At 43.0% G+C, this 25446-nt stretch overlaps 1 protein-coding gene across 9 annotated transcripts in view; it reads left to right on the top strand.

Moving 5' to 3' along the window:
- LOC105710891 (aldo-keto reductase family 1 member C15) overlaps positions 1 to 25446 on the top strand; it is a 34547-nt gene that overhangs the window by 5361 nt on the left and 3740 nt on the right. Inside the window, exons 1-8 of one of the 9 annotated variants that reach the window (XM_012443391.2) lie at positions 2764 to 2870; positions 14505 to 14724; positions 17451 to 17618; positions 18494 to 18610; positions 19613 to 19690; positions 21702 to 21824; positions 24061 to 24170; positions 24961 to 25126. In XM_012443391.2, the coding sequence (XP_012298814.2) occupies positions 14638 to 14724; positions 17451 to 17618; positions 18494 to 18610; positions 19613 to 19690; positions 21702 to 21824; positions 24061 to 24170; positions 24961 to 25126 (849 nt within the window). In that variant the 5' untranslated portion in view covers positions 2764 to 2870; positions 14505 to 14637. Of the gene's footprint in view, positions 1 to 2763; positions 2871 to 10707; positions 10858 to 11213; positions 11693 to 11724; positions 11974 to 12006; positions 12650 to 14434; positions 14725 to 17450; positions 17619 to 18493; positions 18611 to 19612; positions 19691 to 21701; positions 21825 to 24060; positions 24171 to 24960; positions 25127 to 25446 lie in introns of those variants that run through there. The other 8 variants (XM_064369083.1, XM_012443396.3, XM_012443389.2 and 5 more) reach the window with 8 other exon arrangements.

Raw genomic sequence — 25446 nt, 5'->3', positions numbered from 1 at the left:
GTTTTGGGGAGGAAATGGTGTGAAGTAGGGATTTAGCTGAATTCTCCCACAGATTTGCAGCCAATGGTGCCAATACCATTACCGAGAGGTCCCCCTCGACCCATCCAACCACCACTGGTGAAAATGATACCTTTATCATGTGCTAAACTCCACGTAGAGACATTGCTCTGTTTCTGGACCTCATGCTCCATTCCATCGATATGTTTGTAATTACTGTTCTCGGAACACACTATTATGCTTATGATACCTCTAGAGTATCTGGAATCTTAAGGGCTAGTTCCACATCTTGTTCCTTTTCAGAGTTTTCTTGGCTCTTTTGGTGCACATGGATTTTAGAATCAGCATTAGTTTTGATGATTATTTTTTTCTTTGCTTGTTTCCATCTCCTTCCCAGTTTAAATTTTCACTATTTTCTTCTTTTTTTTTCTAGTTTATCTCTTTAATTTCTCCAGTTTGTCTCCTGTCGTCTTTTTTTCTCCTTTTCCTCTCTTTTATTTGGGGAGGTGGATAGAAACCTAGAATGGAAATCGGAACATTTAAGTTTTAATTTGCCTTCCATCATGAGTCACCTGTGTGACCCTGGGCAAGGCATTGCCCTTCTCTGGGATTTTGTTTCTTTTTCTCTAAAACAAAGGAGTGGTCCAGGTGAATTCTGCGATGACTTCTAACATCTGCTCTTCTTCCTTTACACAATAGCCGTCAGCCTTTATTCCTTATTCTTCCATTGCATTTAGCTCTGCTCATCAATGCACATGCCACAGTAAGAGCAGTCCTTTCTCTCTTTCTGTCCCCCTTTCTGACCTTACCTTTACCTCCTCCGCCCAACCACACAGCCCGGACCCTGCTGTCCACGCGCTGCTGATGTGTGGTCAGGAACCAACATGGCCTGACTCTGTGTCCAGCCTTCCCTCAGCAAAACAAAGCAGGGAGCCTTAGGTGGCTGCCTTGGCTCACTCTCCCGTCTCCCTTTCACAGAGTCCTGCCTCGAGTCACAGAGGGCCCATTAACCACGCTTACCTGGGCAGGATTAGCGACAACCTGTTGCCCTGGTAACTACCACATGGGCAATGTTCAGCTTTAGCAATGAGGACCGTGTGTTTGCTTTGTCCAGCTGCTGTTTGCTCTTCTAACTGCTAATGGCCCACAGAGGGTTAATGAGGCTATAGGTGCTCTTCTGGCTAATTAAACTCTCAGTGAACGTGAAGCATTAGGTCAGATGATCTGAGTTCTCATTTACCTGGAGGGATATGTTAGTAGGAGAACTCTTTCCCTACTCATTTGAGTGTTTTAAGGGCATGGGGAGAAGGTGTAGCTCATGGGAGAGGGTGCATGTCCCCACATCATTTGAGGGGAAAGGATGTGGCCAGCAGTGTGGCTTGATGGTTTTGTTTGTAGTTCTAGAGGTTCTCAGGATGGCAGGATGATTCACAGCTGGGCCCCTTCCTGGGCAGGAAACAGCCTCACCCAAGGTCACCCACAGCCTCACCTTCCTGGGGAGGTTCACTGCCAATGACTGCCGATGTAGGCATCTGAAGTGCCAGCCCCTTGCCTCAATTTGAGACAACATAGAAGAATTATCCCATAGCTCTCTGCAGGTGCAGCCAGGGCCTCCGTCGCAGCTGCTTCCTGGGTCAGCTTCTCTCTGGGCCCAATCTCGCCTTCTCATTTCCTCACAGGTGATCTCCTGGGAACATTCCCTCAAGACCTTCTGCATGTAGCTGTCGGTGTCAGAGTCTTTCTTTTGCGGGAAAAGCCACGGACAGAACCCCTCAGACACCGGAGTGAGGGAAGAAGAGATTTTTATTCAGCTAGCTGCAGAGCATTGGTTGGCTCGTGTCCAAAAGAAGCCAAGTTCCCCAAAAAGTAGTTTCTTTCCCTTTTTAAAGACATACAACCCAAGGGGGAGCAGAGGTAAAACTGTGTCATTGCCCAATAGCTGGACATTTGACCTTACAGTCTTTGGCTTTCATTGATTTGCTAATATACATGTGGTGCCTACGGGAGGGGATGAGGTACAGAAGTTGAACGAAGGCAGTAAATCACTTAGTGATGGAGGCATCTCTATGGGGGCGGGGGGTCTGGTTGGTGTAGACGGTGAGTAAACGACTCAGGGAAGGTCCCAGGGCAGTAAGAAAAACATTTGCAACACTTTCAAGGCTGGTATCAGTCAAGGTTAGTCTTACTGTTAATTAATTATCAGCAAATATCCCCATATTACCACACATCTGATAATGATTATAAGGATAACTCACACGTATTGAGCATCTACCATGCGGTGAGCCTGACTACGGCCTCTAACTGGTTGGTTCAGGTAAACTCTGTTAGGTTGGTTCAAGTGAGCTCTGAAAGTCCCAAAGTTAAACAGAGGTGTGGGTTTTGGGGAACTTACGGTGCTTGTGTGATCTCCAGTCAACAAATGGCTGCTTGGCTATATTTAACATTTGCACCTGGTTAGCTGCTTGGGATCCATTTTGAAGGATTGGCTCTGTCAGGTTCATATTTGTGTACACAACCTTCAAGCTCAGCATGTCCACAGTGACTGTTGCTCTGGCCCCACAACCCTTTCTCCTTCTGTGCCTTCTAGGCAGCCGGATAATACCATCTTCCCATTAGCTCTGTGATATGGTTTGGCTGTTTCCCCACCCAAACATCATCTTGAACTCCCACGTGTTGTGGGAGGTAATTGAATCATAGGGGTGGGTCTTTCCTGTGCTGTTCTCCTGATAGTACGTCTCATGAGATCTGATGGTATTATAATGGGGAGTTTGCCTGCACAAGCTCTTTCTCTTTGCCTGCTGCCATCCATGGATGTGATTTGCTCCTCCTTGCCTTATGCCATGATTGTGAGGCCTCCCCAGTCATGTGAAACTGTAAGTCCAATTAAACCTCTTTCTTTTGTAAATTGCCCTCCAGTATGTTTTTAACAGCAGCATGAAACGGACTAATACACCCTATGAGCTAGAAAAGGAGAAGTCCTGCAGTCCGCCTCGTTGGTACCCTGGACTACCAAAATAAAGCAATAAAGCCTTGCTGGTCTTCCTGTCTTCAGACCCGCCCTATACCCTTGAGCGAGACTGACCTTTCTCAATTTGCTTAGAAGGCCCATAGTGGCCATCATCAGGATTGAGTTAGAAATCCTGAGTTCAATACACAAAACCTCACAGCACCTGCTACTCTGGTATAATATGCAAATTGTCCCTCACCAGGACCCCAGCTGCATGAATTCTGGTTGCTTCTTAATTGAGCTATGTCCTTTGCTGTAATAGATTCTTAGGGGCAGTGCCACGCTTTGTTTGTGAATTTCAGAAGGCCTGACGGGGGAGGCACCATCCCTAGAGCCCTTCAGTCACACCTCACATCTCACATGAGATTCTGGGTTCTAACTCTCTCTGCCGGTCACTCTTGGGTGAAACACCTGACTGGGCTTCAATTTGTGGAATGAGCTAATCAAAGGGAACTTGGAAATGATTGCTAAAGTCGTCTTTTTTTTTTTTTTTTTTTTTTTTGAGACGGAGTTTCGCTCTCGTTACACAGGCTGGAGTGCAATGGCGCAATCTCGGCTCACCACAACCTCCGCCTCCTGGGTTCAGGCAATTCTCCTGCCTCAGCCTCCTGAGTAGCTGGGATTACAGGCACGCGCCACCATGCCCAGCTACTTTTTTTGTATTAGTAGAGACGGGGTTTCACAATATTGACCAGGATGGTCTCGATCTCTCGACCTCGTGATCCACCTGCCTTGGCCTCCCAAAGTGCTGGGATTATAGGCTTGAGCCACCGCGCCCAGCCGGTAAAGTCTTCTTAAGTGACCTCATTTGTGTCTGTTTTTGGTCAAAAGCTTGAACTGATGTAATATCAGAGGCAGGCATTAGAGGGCAGCATTCACTAAAGTTTGCCGGCTGACTTTATCTTGGAATTTGGTTTTGCTTTGTTGCAACACATAGTGATGATAAAATACAAAGTGAGCATACAGAGACATATACATTATGTGATCTTATGAGGATCATGTTAAGTAAGCATTGGTTATTTTCCTAAAAGTAATGGGAGTAATACTTCATATTATGATGAAGATTCACAAAATAAGAGATACTGAAGGTTCACACGAAGATTTACAAAATAAGACAAATCTAATCACTTCTGTCAACTTTTCCAATTATTACAGGAGAATGTTTTTTAAATACTGAGGCAGAATATTCATAGAATCATTCAGTCACTCTATATATGGAAATAACAGAAACGGACGAGTCTTAGGCAATTTGCATGAACATAGTGCAAAAATAGAATAGTTTCTCCTGAAATTGATCAAATAATTGTGAGTCTTTGAAGAATCACAGTGAGTCAACATTAACCTTCATCAATTGGTATTTTTTTATCTGAATATTTCTGTGCATGTGAGCGTGAGATGCGAATATTTAATGCTGCACAGTTCTCTTCTACAATATACCAGATTACATAGTTTAAATGCATGAGTTGAAAAACACATTAATAACCAGTGGGGCCCTTTGTGGCCGTCACTGAAGTGGGAGCAGCCACAATGAAGTTCAATCCCTTTGTGACTTCTGACCGAAGCAATAGCTGCAAAAAGCATTTCCATGCACCTTCCCACATTCACAGGATGGTTATGTCTTCCCCTCTTTCCAAAGAGCTGAGACAGAAGTAGTGTTTGATCCATGCCCATCTGAAAGGATGATGAAGTTCAGGTTGTGTGAGGACACCATAAAGGTCAACAAATTGGCAAAGAAGTCCGGATTTACAGGAAGAAATATGTCATCTACATTGAACAGGTGCAGCAGGAAAAGACTAACAACACAACTGTCCATGTGGGCTTTCACCCCAGCAAGGGGGTTATCTCTAGGCTAAAACTGGACCAAGACTGCAAAAAGATCCTTGCCCAGAAAGCTGTTGGGATTCACTCGGCGTGGCTGGCAAAATATTAGGGAAAGTTATAAGATTATATCTCAAACCTTTTGGAAGGCCGAAAAGTTTTAATGGAATGGGTTGAAGGCAGCCAGTTTTTACATTAGAACTTTAAGTCATAGGGTAAAGGTTAGAATAATAAAAGCTTCCCCAGGTAAGTCTGTTTACCCCACATTCCTTTGTCCCTGCTCTAATTTGTTTGCTCATGTAAATTTTGTACTGGATGATCCTCCCAGGGCAAGGTCGAAGGGGAATTACCCGTTGGTGTTTATTCTGGGCTCCAGAACCAAGACTTTTTATCATTCATAAAACCACTCTTTTAACCATGTTAATTACCCACAAGTGTGTGGACTTAGAACTTCTGTTAGTAAACCTGTACTGAATAAATGCAAGGAGGAACAGGGAGTCATTGTTGACTAGCTGCTGTCGCCCTCTGAGAGCAGCTAATGACCTCCCTAGCCCACTTGAATTCACTGTACTCAGGTGTATCAGAGTGTATTTCGTTCATCTGTTGCTGAGTCAAGGTCTGCAGGACAGACTTCCGCAGGTGGTGATCAATGTCTCAGGTGGTGATCCCGATGTGACCGAGGTCTCAGGAAGCCAAATCTCACCAAGTAGGAAAGGAAAAGGGCAAATACCAGAAGGAAGCGATTGAGAAGATGCAGGAATAAAGTGATCTTATATACAAGCTTTCATTAAAACTTGAAAAAAAAAAGCCCGGCGGGGATAATGTAACACAGATGTAGTATAGGAAGAGGTTAAAAGTGTCTGCACGCATATCTCTGTGTGTGCATGTGTGAGTGTGTGCATGAGCGTGTTCTTGTAGGTGTGCACGCCTGTATGTGGGCTTGTGCTGGTTCTCCTTTAATTTTTTGTTGTAATCAGAGGAAAGTGAACAGTAGGTGAAGAGAGAGGGCCTATTTTGATCTAAAAGCAGTGTGCCGAGGGGTTAGAATTGCCCCTGGGGAAGGTAGTGTTCTCAATTGCAAATCCTATGGCAGGTAAACAAGCCCTTGTATAATCAGAAAAAGCAGCTCGCTGTTCTCTAAGGAGGGGAAGGATCTCCAGTCAGCACCTGCTCTTGGATTGTGCAAATGTGAAGGAAAAGATTTTTAAAAGATTAGAGTGATCATGGCTGTCTCAGTCTGTTTAGGCTTCTGAAACAAAAATGCCATGCACTGGGTGGCTTATAAACAGCAGGAATTTATTTCTCCACATTCTGGAGGCTGGGAAGTCCAAGCCAAGGCTCAGGACGATTTGGTGTCAGGTGAGGCTGTGTTTCCTGGTTCTCACTGTGTCCTCACACGGCAAAAGGGGCAAACAAGCTCCCTTTGGCCTCTTTTCTAAGGGCACTAATCCCATTCACAAGGGCCCCATCCTCATGACCTCATCAACTCCAAAGCCCCACCTCTTAATACCATCACCTTGGGGGTAGGATTCAACATATGAATTTTGGAGGCACACAAACATTTAAAACATAGCAATGGCCAAATGCATGTTGCTAGGGAAGCTTAATGAGTTCATCCTTTCATACTTGAAGCCAAAAATGGCTTTCACATATTTTATAAAAAGCAGCACAGTTGAGAGAAAATGGAGAGGGCACTCATCCTGTTGGCTGTACTTTCAAACCCTATCTGGAATCTGAAGGCGTCCACTACCTTTGTGGCTACTCTCCTGGCCTAAGTCCATGTCCTCTCTTGCCTGGGTCTGTGCGGTAGCTTCCTAACTGGCCTCCCTGTCTCCCCACATGCCTCCCCTGCTGTCTAGCCTCGACTCCGGAGATAGAATGTTCCTTGTGAGATGTAAGTCAGATCATGTCACTCAAAATCTTCCCCTGTCACTCATGTCCAACGTGCTCCCATCCTCATGCCCATCCCATCACCTGTCTCACCTCGCCTCCCACTTCCTCTCTCTCTGCCCCAGCCACGTCAGTCTCCTGTTTCTCAAAGCCGGGCATGTGCTCACCCCAGGGCCTTGGCACTGCTCTCACTGCTGCTTCCCAACAGCCATCCTCACGGCTTGCTCTCTGGCTCCTTCAAGCCTTTGTTAAATATCCTCTTCTCAGGGAGACCTTCCTTGATCAGTTTACTTATTTAAATTGTTAGGACCCTTTGCAGTGATAAGTAGGATTTCACTTCTCAGAAACACTTGCACCCCTTCCTTCCATTTCTCCTCAGTATCTTTTGGTTTCTAACGTGCCATATAATTCACTTACTCTATTTAGGTTCCGTCTTTCCTTATCAGAAGTCAGCACCATGAAGGCTGGTGTTTCTCTTTGCTGTTCACTGATGTTTCCCCAGTGTCTAGGATAGAGGCTGGCCTGTTGGAGTTGCTTGATAAATAGTTTTTGAATGAATAAATAAGAATTATTTCATGTGGTATAACTGGTACAAAATAACATGTTGGTATTCTCTTAATTCATGTACATTTGAATATTAGTAAGTGTGTTTTTCTGGCAGAGGAGGGAGAGACAACTTTCAGTGCCAGGACATTCTAGAGGAGTCAAGGAGGTGCAATAGCCCCTGGACCACCTTGGAACACTGAGACCTGACTTGCAGAAGCACGAAACAGCCCTTGTTTGCTCTGGGGCTTTCATTTCATTCTCTTGTGTAAAAGCAGATTGTTTTTGTGTAACACAGGCTCTCTTTTTCTGGTGGCAGCTTGTTGGAAACACCTTTGGATTTATTATGGATTTCTATGAATGTGAATGGCAGGCTCTTCAGGAGGGCCAGAAAACAAAGGAGGCCTGGGAGGTTTCCCCACAACCAGGTGCTGAGGGTTCACCTTTCCTTCTGGTGCTGCCCATCGGGTATGGGAGGGTAGTGTCTGTATATTGAAAAGACACAGTCCAGGCCTTGTGTCCAAATACTCGCACAGGTGTGGAGGTGGCCGTGGGTCAGATTTGCCTGCATTCCCAATTTAAGTCTGTTGCCCCATGTATGGTGGTTTGAATGATAAATTATAACGCCATCTACAAGTAAGGGTCCAGAGAGACACATGACTTGGATGATGCTAAACTCTGAAGGTGCTGGAAATATAAATCTAAGACGTTAATCCAGTCATGGCAAATAATCTGGGCTACCTATGCTATAGTCTAGATTATATTAAGCACTGACATTGAGTGACAGGAAGCCCATTTATAGCCAGACAAGGAAGAACAGCTTACAAGATCTGTGAAACCTCCCGTGAAAGTAGGGCAGCTAGGCATGGTGGCATTCCCCTACGGTGCCCGCCATTTGGGAGGGTGAGGTGGAAGGATCACTTAAGCCCAGGAGTTTGCATCCAGCCTGGGTAACACAGTGAGACCCTGTCTATAAAAAATATATGAATAAATAAAAATAGGGAAACTCCTTGATTAATATGTGACATATTTATTACAGAGATAGAGTTTGGCTTTTAAACTCACAGACAATATTGCTTTGTCTTTGAAGGGACAGCAGACATTTAGAGACCAACTCCTGAAAATGACTCATGGGAGCAAGAGTACCCAAAAGACTGTAACTTCTTTCACCAGATCAGGGGTCAGTAAACTGTCCTACGTGATTCTGCAAGGAATCTGAAGGATCTATGAGACGCTAGAACAGAGACATTTTTAGAGGATTTCCTTTAAATGGTGAGAGGATTAAATTTATCAGAGGGTTCTATTAGAGTGTAGCCAATATCTGGAACTGTCAAAGAAGTAAAGATATCCCAATTTGGTTTGGATGGTAGAGATGACTTATAGGAAGTAGTCATTGCTAGGTTACTAAATTTGCTACTTTCCAGAAAAATCAAAGGAGAAAAAAAGACATCAGATACCACACAAATATAAAATGACAGCTGCCCATGAGCTTTTGAAACACTGAAGACACATTTAGTTGAGTCTCTAAATTTTAGTTTTGAAGTTTGAGTCGGCCCAACATGTTCTCAAATGGACGTGGCCTTTACTGGATCTGATGAGGCATTCTATGCATAAGATGTTACACGTAGGCATCGTATGCATAAAATTTAGGCATTTATAATATTTAGGCATTATATGCATAAAATGTAACATCTCGGATTTGTACTGGAATTGTTACCACCTGAAGAATTTCATAGTCCTGGCGATACGAACAATTCAAATTATGGATTAAATTTTTTCTTTGATATATATTCGGGATCTTCTGTATAGAAATGAATTTGTGGTCATAATTGTGACAATATTATAGAATAATATTGATTTCTGCAAGGTCAAGGCTTACTAACTGTCTTGCTCTAAAACTTTCCATAAGAAAAGCGATTTCATGTAGAGACAACACCAGGGATTTTAAAAGAAAAGAGCTGTGATTTGGATTCTAGAGAGCATTCTTTTAATGAATGAGTTCATGTTTTTGAGAGTGCTTTGTAAACTTTACAATGTTCTATAAATGTGCATTGAACTTAAATTGTCCATGATACTCAGAACCCATTACAATTCAGTTGAATGGATTTGGTAGTACAGGAAAGAGTGTAATTGAACTTTATAGGTTTATTTGGTAAGAAAGTGTCCTGTTCTCAATGACTCAGATGTAGGTACACAATGTTCTGAACCAACCGGGTTTGTTAGGACACTTTCCAGTGATAAGCAGGATTCTCAGAGAAGTACACTGGGGTTACTCAGAGCAGTGTGATAAGGTAGGGAGGAGTTATGGCTTTGCTATTTGCCATATTTCCCTCCCTCACTGCCTGTTGCCATGCAGTCACCCTGGATGTGGGATGGATGCAAAGAAGATTGTATTTAACTTACTGGCAATAGGACGAGGAAGTGGGCATCTGTCAAGATAATGGTAAAGAGAAAACTTTCACCAAATGCATGAAGAAGACACATACAGACTGGCGGGAGCGAAGGCCAAATGAGACTTTGATCCACTGGCACAGCAACAGAATGAGGAATGAAAGAAAATAGCTTCCGGAGTTACCAAAAGCTAGCATATTTTATAGATCGTTACTTCTGCCATCTCTCCCCGCTTACTTCTTCCGTCATGATGCAGTTGCCCTAATACCATCACTCCCATGTCCTTGTTTCAAAAAAGACTCTTGTTTTAGTCCCAGCCCAGGGAAAGACGTGAAGATACAGCCTGACAAAAGTGCATGTGGAACTATTGGACTGATTCGTACGTGCCTGACTTAAAAAAAATGCTAGGAACACCGATTTCCATGCAAAAGATACTCAGCAAATATTTCTGGAACTGAACTATAGGTAGGCTATCTAGCCCCACCTATTAATCCTAACCTCCGGCAAAGTGGCTTCGATCTTGTGACTGCTTAAGAAGCCTTAATGAGATTTAAGAATTATTCCAGGAACGAATAAGTTTTCATGTGTTCTAGTTATCTGCCTCAGTGAACACTGACACTTACATAACGCAGTGTTCCCACCCCATCAGCCTGAACTACAGGAGGCGGTATTTCACTGATACCCCATTGAGGACTTGGGGCCAGGGTCAAGGCTGACTGACTCTCCTGTGCTCAGCGCCCCTCCTCCTCCCTCCCCTGCTCTGCTGTAGCCTGGGGAAAGATATTCCCCATGACTGGGATTAGATGAACTCTAAAAGGCAATCTTTTTGGCGCCCTGCTTGTGTAGGGTGGTAAAGGAGGGGTGAGGTGTGTTTCCCGTCTGAGTCATTTCTCTGTGGCTTCACCACACAATCCCACTTATTCAGGGAGGATTACATGGGTGTGTCTTAGGCTGTTTTCTGTTGCTGTAACAGGATAGCTGAGACTGAGTGACTCATAAAAAATACAAAGTTGTTTGGCTCAGTCTTGGAGGCTTGAAAGTCCCAGATCATGGGGCCCTCATCTGGTGAGGATATTTGTGCTGTGTCATCCATGGCAGAAGGCGGGGGGTGGGAAAACAGGGGTAAGAGGATGAGTGAAGAAGAGAGGGCTGAAATGACTTTGACAGTAAGCCCACTCTCAGGATCACGGACGCATTCCCGCGATAATGAGGTCAGTGATTCATGAGAGCAGGGCCCTTATGACCTAGTGACCGCTTAGAGGGCACATCTCTGTACACTGTTGCATTGGGGATTCTATTTTCAACACGTGGACTTTGGGGGACACATTCCCACAGCGAAGTGTTCGGCGTTTTGTCTCCATGCAGTGTTAACATTTCTCTCATAATCCTGGGTTACCCTTTCCTCATGAACTGCAGTCCTTACTGAACTCTGCTCTATTTGATTAAATGTCCTATCAGAATTTTGGGCTTCTATCCAACTCTTTGTGGTTTTGCTGTAAATAATTACTTTTTTTCTGTCCAGTAAAATGTTTAAAACAAATACTGCCTTTTCTCAGATGATACTTGATATGGAAGGGCTCAAACATCCTTTATTCCTCTGATAAGTAACTCGCTTGGTATGGGAAAGAAGAAATTATCCCCTCATCATCCTCTCTGGTGGTCTCTGCTAGAGAAAACTTGCCAGGATTTCCTTCAGTGCAGCTAAAAGGGTGATGCCGAAAGCTGAGACTTGCTCTGAGAGAAGAACGTTCTTGCTCAGTTTTAAGGCCTCAGTTTTTAGATGGCTGGTGGACCGAGGCCAAGCTCAGCTCCTCTCCATGTGTGCCTCTCCAACAAAGCCACTCATTTTATCAAAGCCTGCAAGCTGAGAAGACTGCAGAATTGGCCAGCATGACGGAAGTGACAATCTTGTATTTCCTAATGATGGAAATAGTTTTTTTGTTTTGTTTTGTTTTTGCCTTACAGTATTCTATTGGTTAGAATAAAGATCACAAGGACTAGGCATGGTGGTTCATGCCTGTAATCCCAGCACTTTGGGAGGCCAAGGTGGGTGAATCACCTGAGGTCAGGAGTTCAAGACCAGCCTGGACAACATGGTGAAATCCCGTCTTTACTAAAAATACAAAAATTAGCTGGGCATGGTGGCAGGCGCCTGTAATCCCAGCTACTTGGGAGGCTGAGGCAGGAGAATCACTTGAACCCGGGAGCTGAAGGTTGCAGTGAGCCGAGATCATACCTGGGCGACACAGGGAGACTCCATCTCAAAATAAAAAAGAATACAGACACAAGGACCAGCCACAGTCAAGAAGAGAGTTTTACCCGCGGGCGTGAGTACCAGGAGGCAGGGATCTAGGGGAACATCTTGCCATCTGCCTACTTCTTGTCTCATGAACAGAGAGCTCCCTTGATTCATAAGACAAGGAGCTCCATTTTATCTCATTAGTAGTCTTCCAGAAACCTTAGAAAATAAAAAATGTGCTGGGAAACCAGAAACAATTATCCTTCCAATTACAAAGGGAAGATGGATTCTGAAAATGATAGGCATGACATCAAATCTAGAAACGTTTTGGGGTAATGTTTAATGCAATTTAATGAGAAGAAGGCCGGGGAGCATGAGGTCCTGCTATGGCTTTGCGCAGAATGAAATTGGCCCATTCTCTTTCACTACTAAGTTCCTAGACTGCTGAATCAGAAGTAGAGGAGAATCAGTGTCTCTTACTTTAGCCAAGCGTTTAGTGCAAAATACAGATAAGTATTGTAAGAACATTAGACAAATTTTTAACCTGTTGAATTGCGGACTCCAGGAAGTTGACATCAATGAAAATAGAATTTTCTTGTGACTTGACACAGAACATCTCTGTTTAGTGCAAATTTTAGTAATGGAACATAAAGGATATTCTCATCAAATTTATAGCTGACACAATGTTGAGATCAATGCAACCAAATGGACTCATAGAATCAGGCAGAGTTCTGACCTTGACCAGCCAGAGGGATGAGCTGAAAGTAAGATAAATTATAATCGTGTGTTTCATAATTGGCTGTAAGATACCAATGGCCCAAATACAGGTTGCAGGAAGCACAACATAATAGAAACATTAAAGAAAACATAAGTTAGGCGTTTTATCTAGCAGAAGTTCCTTATTAGTTGGGAATGTAGTTTGAATGATGTGGTTTTTTGACCTGTACAGTAGAAGCTATAATAATAAAGGGTATGCAGGGGAGGGTATCAACTTCATCTAGGGAGGTCGTAGAAGGAGTCATAAAGGATGTGTGGCTGGAGCAGGTGCATTTTTGGATAAGTAAGAAATCATTAAACTGCCGAAAACTAGGTGGGATAGCGAAAGATGTTCCAGAAAGAGGCAACGGCTGAAAGAAAGGCAAGAAAACAGACATTCATCCAAGATTTCAGACAAGTTTTTCTCACCAAAAGGATTCAAGAAAACAAGACAATGAGAATCAAAAAATGAAATGGGCCTTGGTGCAGGAGACAAAGATAATAAAAGTAGGAGTAGGTCTTCCTAAGAAACTCTGTTACGTGTTCGCTTCGGACAAGGTGTCAAGCTTTGTTCAGGAAATTTTCAGCAAGCTATTGTTATGGGATTTATGATGAAAGGAATGGTGTGAAAGTTAACTTGGGTCCTCTGGGAAAATTAGTGTTTGGAATCACTAGCCTAATGACAGTTTTATACCTTGTAAAATAAGCCTGGTGCAATTATCAAAGACATATTTGCATCTTTTTTTTTAACTTTCGAGTTCAGGGGTACATGTTCAGGATGTTCAGGTTTGTCACGGAGGTAAACATGTGTCATGGAGATTTGTTGTACTGATTATTTCATCACCCAGGTATTAAGCCTAGTACCCGTTAGTTATTTTTCCCAATCCTCTCCCACTTCCCACACTCCACCCTGTACGTGTCCATGTGTTCTCATCATTTAGCTCTCACTTGTAAGTGAGAACATACGGTAACTGGTTTTCTGTGCCTGCGTTAGTTTGCTAAGGATAATGGCCACTATCGCCATCCGTATTCCTGCAAAGCATGTGGTCTTTTCTATGGCCACATAGTATTCCATGGTGTACATGCACCACATCCTCTATATCCAGTCTGTCGCTGATGGGCATTTGGGTTGATATCATGTCCTTGTTATTGTGAATATCACTGCAATGAACATACACGTGCACGTGTCTTTGTAAAATAAAAATTTATATTCCTTTGGGTATATACCCAGTACTGGGATTGCTAGGTCGAATAGTATTTCTGACTTTAGGTCTTCGAGGAATTACTACACTGTTTTTCACAATGGCTGATCTAATCTATACTCCCACCAACCACATATAAGCGTTCACTCCTCTCTACAAACTTGCCAGCATCTGTCATGTTTTTGACTTTTCAATCACAGCCATGCTGACTGGCATGAGATGGTATTTCATTGTGGTTTTGAGTTGCATTTCTCTAATGATCAGTGACATTGAGCTTTTTTTCGTGTTTGTTGGCTCCATGTTTGTCCCCTCTTGAGACGCGTCCGTTCGTGTCCTGTGTCCTTTGCCCGCTTTTTATTGTGGTTGTTTGCTCATTTGTTTAAATTTGTTTAAGTTCCTTATAGATGCTGGATAATAGACCTTTGTCAGATGCATAGTTTGCAAAAATCTTCTGGTCTATTTACTCTGTTGATAGTTTCTTTCGGCACGCTTAATTTTTTTAACTTAGAAATCAAATGTGAACAATGCTGAAGAAAAAATTCAAACTCCTCTAGTCTGCAAACATTAATGAATGATTTTCCTGTAAGACAGGCCTGCAGAGACAAGAAAGAATCAGAAAAAAACTCAATGGATTGATTTCAACTTCATTTTGAAATCGTAGGCAGCTGTAATCTCCGCCCCACCCATCTTGTATTTGATGGAAATAAAGAACGCAGCAGCCTTGTCTCCTACTGGACTCTCAGTGAGGATACGGAAGGAAAGACAGAGTCCAGTTAGCTGGGCTGTGGGCAGTGATGGATCTGAAGCACAGCCGTTCCGTGAGGCTGAATGATGGACACTTGATGCCAGTCCTAGGATTTGGCACTTATGCTCCTGAACACGTAAGTGGACCCCAGGGGGTTGCAGGGTCCTGTATTTTTTGCACTAAGAGGGTGATAAGTTGTTGACTCTGAGGGTTTGGAGATTGATTTTTTTGGCAAATTCTTTTTATTGTTATTGCTATTATTATTATTGTGATCTAACATATATCAAGTGATTTCATGTATCTTAAGTGTTTTCCATGCATTATCTTATTTAATTCCTCAACAACCGTCCTTGGTAAGTACTCATTGTTTCTTACATTAAAAAAAAACCCCATGCTCAGGCTGCTCTCATCTTCCAGCCTGCTCAGAGCTGCTCCGGTTAGAAACGTGAAGGGCCAAGGGCCCAAAAGGAACTGGAAGCCAGCATGAATACTTGCTGGCAGCTTTGCTGTGAGGTTGTTGGGGCTGGAAGTATTTGCCAGGGAGCTTTGACCATCCAAACCTTCTGTCATGTAAGGAGCCACTGTGATTCAAAGTATTAGGTAATTCGATGGGAAGGCTTAGGAGGCACAAGATCACAGTAAGGGCTGAATCGTGTTTCTCGCCCAGTACACCAGACACCCATCCATTCAGTTCCCTGCAGAGAACTTGAAGTGCCACACTCTGGTCACAGTAATGTAAAGGCATTGTGGGTTGCTTTGGAGGGATTGCCCCCTAAATGAGAGACCAATGGATGGGCTCAATCTTGGTAGAACTCTGTCATGAGATATCACTAGAAAACAGCTGCCGGAAAGGGTCAGTAGGTTTTCAGTGGCATAATTATCCGTTTCATCTGTTAGGCATAATGTGTGTCTTACATGGGTTATATGTAATGTTTATTACTGTTAGAAAAGACAGAAAGTGCCATAGAGAATAGAACAAAATTCCCATAACCCCCTCATTTACCAGAATAAATTATAATACGTGTATGTGTTTAATATTCAGACATTTCAAGTGCACTAAATGAAAAAGAAGCTTTCTTAATACTCTAACTGGTGTTTTTACCTTAAGTCACGCAGGAATGAGAATTTTTGTTCCTGTGTGTGTGTTGTGCTGTCTTTTGTCCTGCTGTTCTAGGAAGCTTGCTCGGTGAGAATCTCAGATATAAACTAGCCCGTTTGAAATTTGAGGCAGGGCGTGTACATGTTATTGTCCTAACTTTGCAACAATGCCAGCTTGGTGAGGTGAGGTCTGTGTCCTGAGTGAATCCAGACCAACTATTGACTGGAACCCTTACTAATAACATGAACAGTTGATTAACACCTATTTTGCATGTTAATGTATGGTATACTGTATTCTCATGATACAGTAAGCTAGAGAAGAGTAAGCTAGAGAAGAGGAATTCTTAATAAGAAAATCATAAGGAAGAGACAATCTATTTGCTATTCAGGTGGAAGTGGATCGTTGCAAAGGTCTTCATCCTTGTTGCCTTCACACTGTGTAGGCTGAGGAGGAAGAGGAGGAGGAAGGGTTGGGGTTGCTGTCTCTGGGGTGGCAGAGGCAGAAGAGGTAAAGGAGGGGGAAGGAAGGCAGGAGAAGCAGGCACACTTGGTGTAATTTTGATTGAGAAAAATTTTTGTATTATGTGGGATTGTGGAGTTTAAGCCTGTGTTGTTCCAGGGTCAGCTGTGTATATATATAGAGAGTGTGTGTGTGTGTGTGTGTGTGTGTGTGTATTTATGTATTGATTGAACTGTCCTTTCTATTGAGTGCCTTAGAAAATTTCTCCCAGCATCAGAAATTTTCCTGTTTGTTATTACTATTATTATTTTTTAGATGGAGTCTCACTCTGTCACCCAGGCTGGAGTGCAGTGGTACAATCTCAGCTCACTGCAACCTCCTCCTCCTGGGTTCAAGCAATTCTCTGCTTCAGCTTCACGAGCCTGCCACTGCGCCTGGCTAAATTTTGTATTTTTAGTGGATGGTTTTGCCATCTTGGCCAGGCTGGACTTGAACTACTGACCTCATGATCCACCTGCCTCGGCCTCCCAAAGTGCTGGAGTTACAGGCATGAGCCACCACACTTGGCCTTCCTGTTGATTATTATTGTACAATTGATTTATACTGAATGGGATATGATTTGTCCATGCTCCAGAGTGAGGCTCATTCCACTAATTTACTAATTTATTTGGAAATAGAAGCTTACAGGAGTTTAGTTGCTGTCCTCAGAGTATGCAGGTCTACTGTGGAAACCCACAGGATCAAAAGGGGAGCAGAAGGCCAGCAGAAACTGTGAAAATGCTATTGGGTAGCAAAGACATGGGCTCAACCTAAATGCCTGTCCATGGTAGACTGGATGAAGAAAACATGGTACATAAACACCATGGAAAACAACAAAAAAGAAAAGAACTAGATCACGTCCTTTGCAGCAACATGGATGAAGTTGGAGGCCATTTTCCTAACCAAACTAGTCCAGAAGCAGAAAACCAAATACCGCATGTTCTCACCTACATGTGGGAGCTAAACAACGCACATGGATACTGGGAGGGGGCGACAGACACTGGGGCCTATTTGAGGTTGGAGGTGGGAGGAGGAAGGGGCTCAGAAAAACTCTCTATCAGGTCCTATGCCTACCCAGGTGACAAAATAATCTGTACATCAAACCCCTGTGACACACAATTTACCTGTATAACAAACCTGAACGTGTGCCCCTGAACCCAAAATAAAAGGTAAAAGAAAAAAGAAGAAGAAAATGCCACCGTGGAAATGCACTGATTTGCTCTGAGTCAGGCAGATCACTGACTCCTCTTACTCCTGTTTCATAGACTCCCAAGAGCAAGGCTGGGGAAGCCACCAAAGTGGCTATAGATGTGGGCTTCCGTCACATCGACGCAGCATACTTCTACCAAAACGAGGAGGAGGTCGGAAAGGCCATTCGGGAGAAGATTGCTGATGGTACTGTGAGGAGAGAGGACATATTCTACACCACCAAGGTGAGAGTTCTGTGTGTGCAGTGGCCAGAGGCCACCGCCAGTTCAGATATGCTATTTAGAAAAACAACGTGGTCTCTGTTTGAGCGACGTATTTACCTAATATTGTGAAGGCACATTATCAAAGCATAGAAAAGGCTAGCTTTGTGCTGAAATGTGTGAAAGGCGGGACACAGTTCTTCAATGTGTCTGAGCAGCAGATATTATTCATATAGAAAATAAGATTGATAATACTTATGCAATTGTTATGCGAATTAGCCAAGGCACTCTGGGGCCACTCCATTAATTCTTCAGTAGTTGTTCTCAGGACATGTCAAGTGAGGTTGGGATGTTATTCAGAAAAGGGAGCTAGACTAGAAAATACTTTTTTCTTTTTCAACTCAGCATTGCGATTCCTGAATATTATAACATTTTCCTAGGGTGGAAAACCTTTCTTCCAATGTAAACAAAGCTTTGGTTTCTGGAGATGCATCCTACGCATGCTGACCTTGATGACAACCTGTTTTTAGACTGCATCTCTCAGCAGAATTGTTTTGAGGAATTCATTAGACGGGACGGTAGATTCCATTCCCCCTGTCCTGCCATTTCTTGACTGCTCTCAGTGACTATGCCATTAACCCCTGATATATTAAAGCTGATTTGCCTGCTCTAGCCAAGTTTTATTCACAGTTGTTTTACATTGCAGTCATTCCAGTAAATCTCAGCATCTCATCAAGGATGTAATTTATATGGAATAACATAAACTTAGCCCTAGCTCTTTTAGTTTTAGACCACAGTGTTTTGTTACTCAAGTGTCAATTTCTAACTCTGGTGTTTAATTTTGGTCCCCAAATGTGTGAAACCATAAGCTACTTTTTTATTTCTTTTGTTCACTGCAGCTTTGGACAACTTTCTTTAGACCAGAATTAGTTCGCCCAGCCCTGGAAAGGTCGCTGAAGAAACTTCAACTAGACTATGTAGATCTCTTCATTATCCACAATCCACTGGCTATGAAGGTCAGCTTTTCTTTTCCCTTCTTATGCCCCAGATGGTTTCTTCACTCTTACTGGCACCTCCATTGTCTCATTCCGGCTTGACTTCCTGGGTTCTTTCTGAGAGAGGTAGGTTTGAGTGAGGTGCATGGAATTGCTAAATCATTCATGAGTCTCCTTCACAGCTGATGACATTGAAATTTTCTGTCTGTGCTCATCCCCCAGCCTTAAGTGAGATGCAGGTTGATGATCTCACTTCCTCTCTGCTAGAGAGTTGAGGGCCTTGACCTGCATTGCTTAATGCTTGTGTTCCTGAGGGTAGGTTCTGAGCTAATAGGTCACCACAGACTGCAGAGATACAACATGAAATCTCTACCTCTTTATGGCGAGGGTCTCTCCCACATGTACCCCTCAGCCCACAGGAAAGAGAGGTACCTGGGATGGTGCACGTGGCACAGTGGGGCTCCTTTGCACTTCACTGATCCAACCTCTCATCACAGTGGACGTTGGCTGAGCACATCTGACGTCCTCACTATCTGAGTTGGGTTAGCATAAACCGGCTAAACACATTGATCAATAGTTATGGTAAGCACTGTCCTCTATACCAGCCTGTCCTTCGGAAATAAAAGAAATTTCAGTTGTAAGGAAGGCATTCTTAGTTAAGTGTGGGGGCGTATGGAGGAAGGAGCCTGCAGGTAACTGTGGAGAAAAGGTGTTTTGCTACAGTCTCTGATTGTTCTGATCTTTCTTTTTTCCCGTGTCTTCTCTTACCACCCCACACATGCACACACACATGCACATCCACACACATCCATGTCCACACACATGCACTTAAGCACACACACATACACACACAGGCACACACACATGCACACATGCATACATACATCTGCCCAATGCAGAGACACATGCACACATGCACGCTCAGATGAATAATCACAGCCTCCTGAAAGTGGTGTGGCTCAGCTCCTTAGGCACCAGAAAGGGAATTCTCATAGAAAATCTTCTTTATCCTCTGTTTTCCAGCCTGGGGAGGAATTGCTGCCTAAGGATGCCAGTGGAAACATTATTTTTGATACTGTGGACCTTCGTGACACATGGGAGGTATGTTCCACCAGGTCACATAGTGTGGTGAGGTTGGAATCACGGGAGGAGAGGTCAGGAGAGATGGGGTTTTGCTCCAGAAGTTGTCTGACCTCAGACGTGAACTTCTCTGCATCTCTGTGTTCTCATCTGTGAAGTGAGGGAGGGAAATGAGATGACCTCTGTGGTCCATTTTAATTTTAGCTTCTATGGCTCTACATAGACATGGAAACATCATTACCCCTGAGATCAGGTTGAGGACATGAGCCCTAAAGAAGAGTCAGCATAGAGAAGTGCAAAAGGAGTCAGCGTTTTATCCCAGGACAGAACCACATCACAGAGGACGGACAGCTGCAGCCTGACCCAGCAGGAGGGTGGAAGGTGCCACCCTTATGGAGTGAATCTGCCCTTGCAAAACCTAGACCTTTTATTCATTTTTATCACTGTAGAAAGAGGTAGCAACAAACCCTTTACTAGAGGGAAAGCTGAGAGTTTCTTTTGCGCTTGACTGTGGTGTAGTTTGTTAAAGAACTATTGCGTGTGTAACCCCCCACATGGGCACCGAGGAAGGAAGGCTGTGCAAACCCCAGGCACGATTAGTGCCTGAAGAATATCTTAGTTCATAGTGTTGTTACTCAGCTGTTTCCTTTATATAATCCTTTATATATAATCATATATTAGTTTATAGAATTAGTGCCTGAAGTATAACTTACCGCTTACATATATCTAGCTTATATATCATACTTAGTACTTGTATCTAGCATACTTAGTTTCATATAATCTTTCTATATAATCACATGGGTATTGTAGTCGGAGCTGTACCAACATGTTTAGTGCTGATTTATATAATCTTTCTATATAACCATATAGTAATCTGTAGTAGGAGGAATGCCTAGAGCAGTCACAGAGCAGAAGCAGTTCATGGGAAAACAGCCAGACCAGGACAAGAACCAAAGACCCAGGCGGTGGCGTCCCTGCCTGAAAGCGCATACGCTCTATGGCAGGCTTGGAGCAAGAGCCTCTCCTCCTGAAAAAGGAGCTATAGCACCTTGCATCCAGTTCCTGTGGAAAGTAGGCCTCAGGCCTGATCCCGCAAATAACTGAGGGAGAAGAACCCCTCTGGTGTGACCAGGTTATGGCGGCTGCACACCCTGTCAGTCTTTTCTCGCTTCTGTGCTAGCTCAAATCATCCTTCCATAAATATCTTAGAGAAGAGCACAAGTCTGTCAGCTCCCACTGCATTGGCTTACAGTATCTTTCTATTAGAAATCCTTTGAAGTCTTCAGCCCCTAGACAAGAAATGTTGCACACGACACCTGTTGCACATAGTCCGCCTCCTTGCCTTGGTGACCTAATGGGGGTGGACCTCTTTTACATACATGACCCTCTACTACTGCACACAGCCCAGCTCCCTGCTGTGCATGGCCCACCTCTCTGCCCAGGTGACATAATGGGGTGACCCCCCTCGCTTGTTACATGATTACGTATGCCCTATCACTAAGCCTATAGATGATGACCTCACTTACGACCCTTTCCCTTGCTTGTATCTAATAAATACAGATGCTTCTGGACGTTTGGGGCCTCGCCTCTTTCTGCTCATAGGTGGCGTGGCCCCCCGAGTTTAGCTGCTCTTCTCCAGTTCTTCAGTGTCCTGTCTCTTTACTTCTCAGATCCTGCACCTCAGCACAGCATAAGGGACACCCCACGACCCTGTGGGGCCAACAGCCTTACACTATTGCATCCTAAAAGCAAAATATGTACCATAGAAGTGAGTGGGATAGGTAAGAGGAAATTTAAAAGCAGCTTTACGTTTATTTGGTGTCCTGAGCGTGCATGTAATAGAATTAAGAAGATAAATACTTATGCAGAACAAGAAAGTGCATTTGAAATTAATTTATTCAAGTGATAAAACTGTTTGATTCATTATAATTGTTATATATCGTAAATCAGATTTTCGGTTTATAAAAAGTCAATGACAAATGAAATGGACAAACTGCACTGAAGGTCTACCACCCATTTCCTTCCTCTACAGGCCCTGGAGAAGTGCAAAGACGCAGGTTTAACCAAGTCCATCGGGGTGTCCAATTTCAACCACAAACAGCTAGAGCTCATCCTCAACAAGCCAGGGCTCAAGTACAAGCCCACCTGCAACCAGGTGAGCCCTTAGCCCACCGGGGCCTTCTCTGACTTTCTGCTCTTCACATACGTGCTGCTTAATGATGTTTCCAAGTTTCTGGCTTTATAGGACCTGTGCAGACGTCAGTTCCTTATACAGAAATAGAAAACATCAGAGAAAAAGCAGTTTGAGTGGAGTAGAGGAGCATGACTTCAATTCTTTGGGGATGGGTGTGAAGTTCCTATGAGACAACCAAGGAGAGGTGCCGAGTTGGGAGGTGGTAGCTTTGGTCTGGAGCTCGGCGGGGGGTCTAGGTGGAAATACAGATATTTGGAATCAGTGCTTTATAGATGGTGACAGCTCACAGACGTGGATTAACTCTCCTAGGACAAGTTCGTGGAATGGAAAGGAAGAGGCAGAAAAGTCGACAAGTGTGGATGAGGCAGAGGGGCACCGGCAAGGAGATTGAACAGGAGCTGCCAGACAGGTGCAGACAACCAGGAGAGTGTGGTGTCAGGAGCCAAAGAAGGAGTGTTGACGTGGCTTCAGTCACACATAGGTGGATCCTACTGTGAGCAAACACTCCAATAGGGAAGGATAAGGGTGTCTGGATTTAGTGGCGTGGAGGTTATGGGAAACCACGCAGTGCATGTTCCAGAGGGGTGAGCACTAAAGCCAGATCAGAGGAAAGGCGTGGGAAGGAGGAGGTGTATAAGTCATAATTAAAACACATGATTTTTAAAGAAACATCCAACACAGCCAAATATCAAATATTATTTGTGACACTGTAAAATGTAAAGCTTCGTTTAGACCATTTTGGTACTTATACAAAAAGCAGTTCAAATAGTTATACTCTTACTCTTAGTTTTATATTTTTAGGGATATTTGTGGAAAATCAAAACATTAAAAAACCCTATCTATTCTATATTAATATATAGAATTATATAATTATTAATATGTAGAATTATATATATTCTATATTAATATATAGATATATATATAATTTCGAAAACCAGATTATATGTATACAAATTTATTAACCATAAAAATGGGTCTCTGTTAAGATTCTTAAAGATTGAGACACAAAATAACTTGGAAGGAGCCAAATCAGGACTGTAAGGTGAATGACTAATAATTTTTCTGTCAAAATTCTTGTAAAATTGCTTTTGCTTGATGAAAAAAAATGAGTAGGAGTATTGATGTGGTAGAAAAGAATCTTTGGTGAAGCTTTTTGGGGTGACCTGCATACTAAAACTTTGGCTAATTTTCTCAAAACAGTTTTTATTATTCTTTAACCCTCCAGAAAGTCAATAAGCAAAATGCCCTGAGCATCCCAAAAAACCTGCTATGACCTTTTATCCTTGATCAATCTCCTTTTGCTCTGACTGGACCATTTCCACATCTTGGTAGCCATTGCTTTGATTTTGCTTTGTCTGCAAGATTGTACTGGCAAAGGCACGTTTCATTTCATTTTACAATTCTTTGAAGCTGCTTCAGGATCTCGATCTCACTTATTTAAAATTTCCTTTGAAAGCTTTGCTCCTGCCTGTAGCTGATCTGGCTGTAACCGTTTTGTCACCCATGAATTGGAAAGTTCACTCAACTTAAATTTTTCAGTCACTTTCGTGTAAACTGAACCAGTTGAGATATCTGTGGTGTTGGTTATCATTTCTGCTGTTAATCGTTGATCTTCTTTAATTAGGGGACTAGTGAGATGCATTTTTTTCCTGCAAATTGATGTGAATGATACGCTGTTGCAGGCTGCATCTTCAACATCATCTCGCTCCTTCTTAAAATGAATTATTTGTAAACTTCTGATTTCTTTGGGGGCATTGTGTCCATAAACTTTTTGTGAAGAGTCAGTAATTTCACCATTCTTCTACCCATGCTTCACAGTAAAAATGATTTTTGTTCCTACTTCAATTTAGCAGAATTCATGTTTCTCTGATAGGGGATTTTTAAAAACTGATGTCTTACCTTTCTCAGTGCCTCAAACTAGATCCTGTTTAGACATGTCACAACATGTTCAAATGATGTCATGAGTTCAAATGATGTTAACCAAAGGTGGCAATAGAAAAGGAATAAGTAAGTTATATCAGTATGACCGCGGATGGAATGTGAAGGCATTTCAGAAGGTGCGTGGGGAAAATGACCAGTCTGAAATATATAGCACATATATTAATGTGGTACTAGATGTTCCTTCAAAGCATTTTTAAATTTACATATGGTTTTTTGCTCATGTATTCTGACACATTTTGGTCTTGAAAAATTACAGGTGGAATGTCACCCTTACCTCAACCAGAGCAAACTCCTGGAGTTCTGCAAGTCCAAGGACATTGTTCTAGTTGCCTATAGTGCCCTGGCATCTCACAGAGACCCAAACTGGTAATAAGAGTATCAGAGTTCATCTATATCAGCTACTCTATCGATTAAGAAACTTTTAGCATTTTATTATAGGTAAAGTCAAACACAGAACAGCGAACACAATGGTGTAGTGAATTCCCATGTAACACCACTGAGCTTCAGTGTCACCAATATTCCTTCCCTCCAATATTCCTTCATTTGCATATCTATCTTCTCCCAACCCCACTGCAAATACAATTTCAAAGTGATTTTAAGGTGAAATTTACATAGACTATAATACATATATGTTAGCTGTATAATTTTGATAAATGAATGTACTTTGTAATCCACATTATTGTCATGAAATAGAAACTTTCTCCCAAAAACGTTAATTTGTGTTCCTTCTGAGACAAGTCCTCACCACCTCTAGGCAACTATGTTCCTAATGTTTTGGTCTTAGATTAGTTTTATCTGCTCTAGTACTTTATGTGAAGAAGTCATATAAATTCTTTTGTGCAGCTTCTTTTGCTCAACCTGTCTGTGAGATTCATTCCTGTAGTTGCAAGTGTCTGCTCTTTCCATTTTACTGCTGGAGACTGTTCCATTGTATGGACATGTACACCGCAAGTTGCTTATCCATTCACCTACTGACTGGCAGTTCAGTTGTTTCCAGTTTGCCGCGATTGTGAATAAATCTCTATGAATATTTATGAGACACTTTGAAACATACTATGTTGTATCTTCTCCTCTCATTGTCTGGGGCTTTGGGAAAAAGGAGTAGCACACTCTAGATTTTTCATCTGCATCCTTCATATCTGTTGTTTTTCTCCAGGATGGACCCAGATAGCCCATATCTCTTGGAGGAGCCAATCTTGAAATCCATTGCCAAGAAACACAGTAGAAGCCCAGGCCAGGTTGCCCTGCGCTACCAGCTGCAGCGGGGGGTGGTGGTCCTGGCCAAGAGCTTCTCCGAGAAGAGAATCAAAGAGAACTTCCAGGTACAGGTCAAAGGGTGTTTCTCCAAAGCCAGCCATGGGTGATCTCTCTTGCACAGGAGAATGTGCCACGTGCCATTCATTCCCATGCTTCTCTCCTCTGTGTGCTAAGGGAGAGGGCAGCATATAATAATGGGAAGAGAGATCACTGGACTCGGAGTCCTAAAGTTTATCACCTCTAGGGCTGGCTTTGCTGCTCACTAGTTGTGTGACACTAAGCAAATTTCAACTCCATCATTTTCATGAGTTTCAGGAGTTCTACATGGTAAAGAACTTTAAGGACCCTCATTTCTCTCCTTCACCCTCTCCATCTGACCACTCTA

Source organism: Aotus nancymaae, unplaced genomic scaffold (assembly GCF_030222135.1).
Source record: "Aotus nancymaae isolate 86718 unplaced genomic scaffold, 86718_ANA_hifiasm-v0.15.2.pri h1tg000083l, whole genome shotgun sequence".
In the NCBI taxonomy this organism is placed as follows: domain Eukaryota; kingdom Metazoa; phylum Chordata; class Mammalia; order Primates; family Aotidae; genus Aotus; species Aotus nancymaae.
Note: the sequence above shows the minus strand (reverse complement) of the source record. Positions and strands in the feature narration are given on the sequence as shown.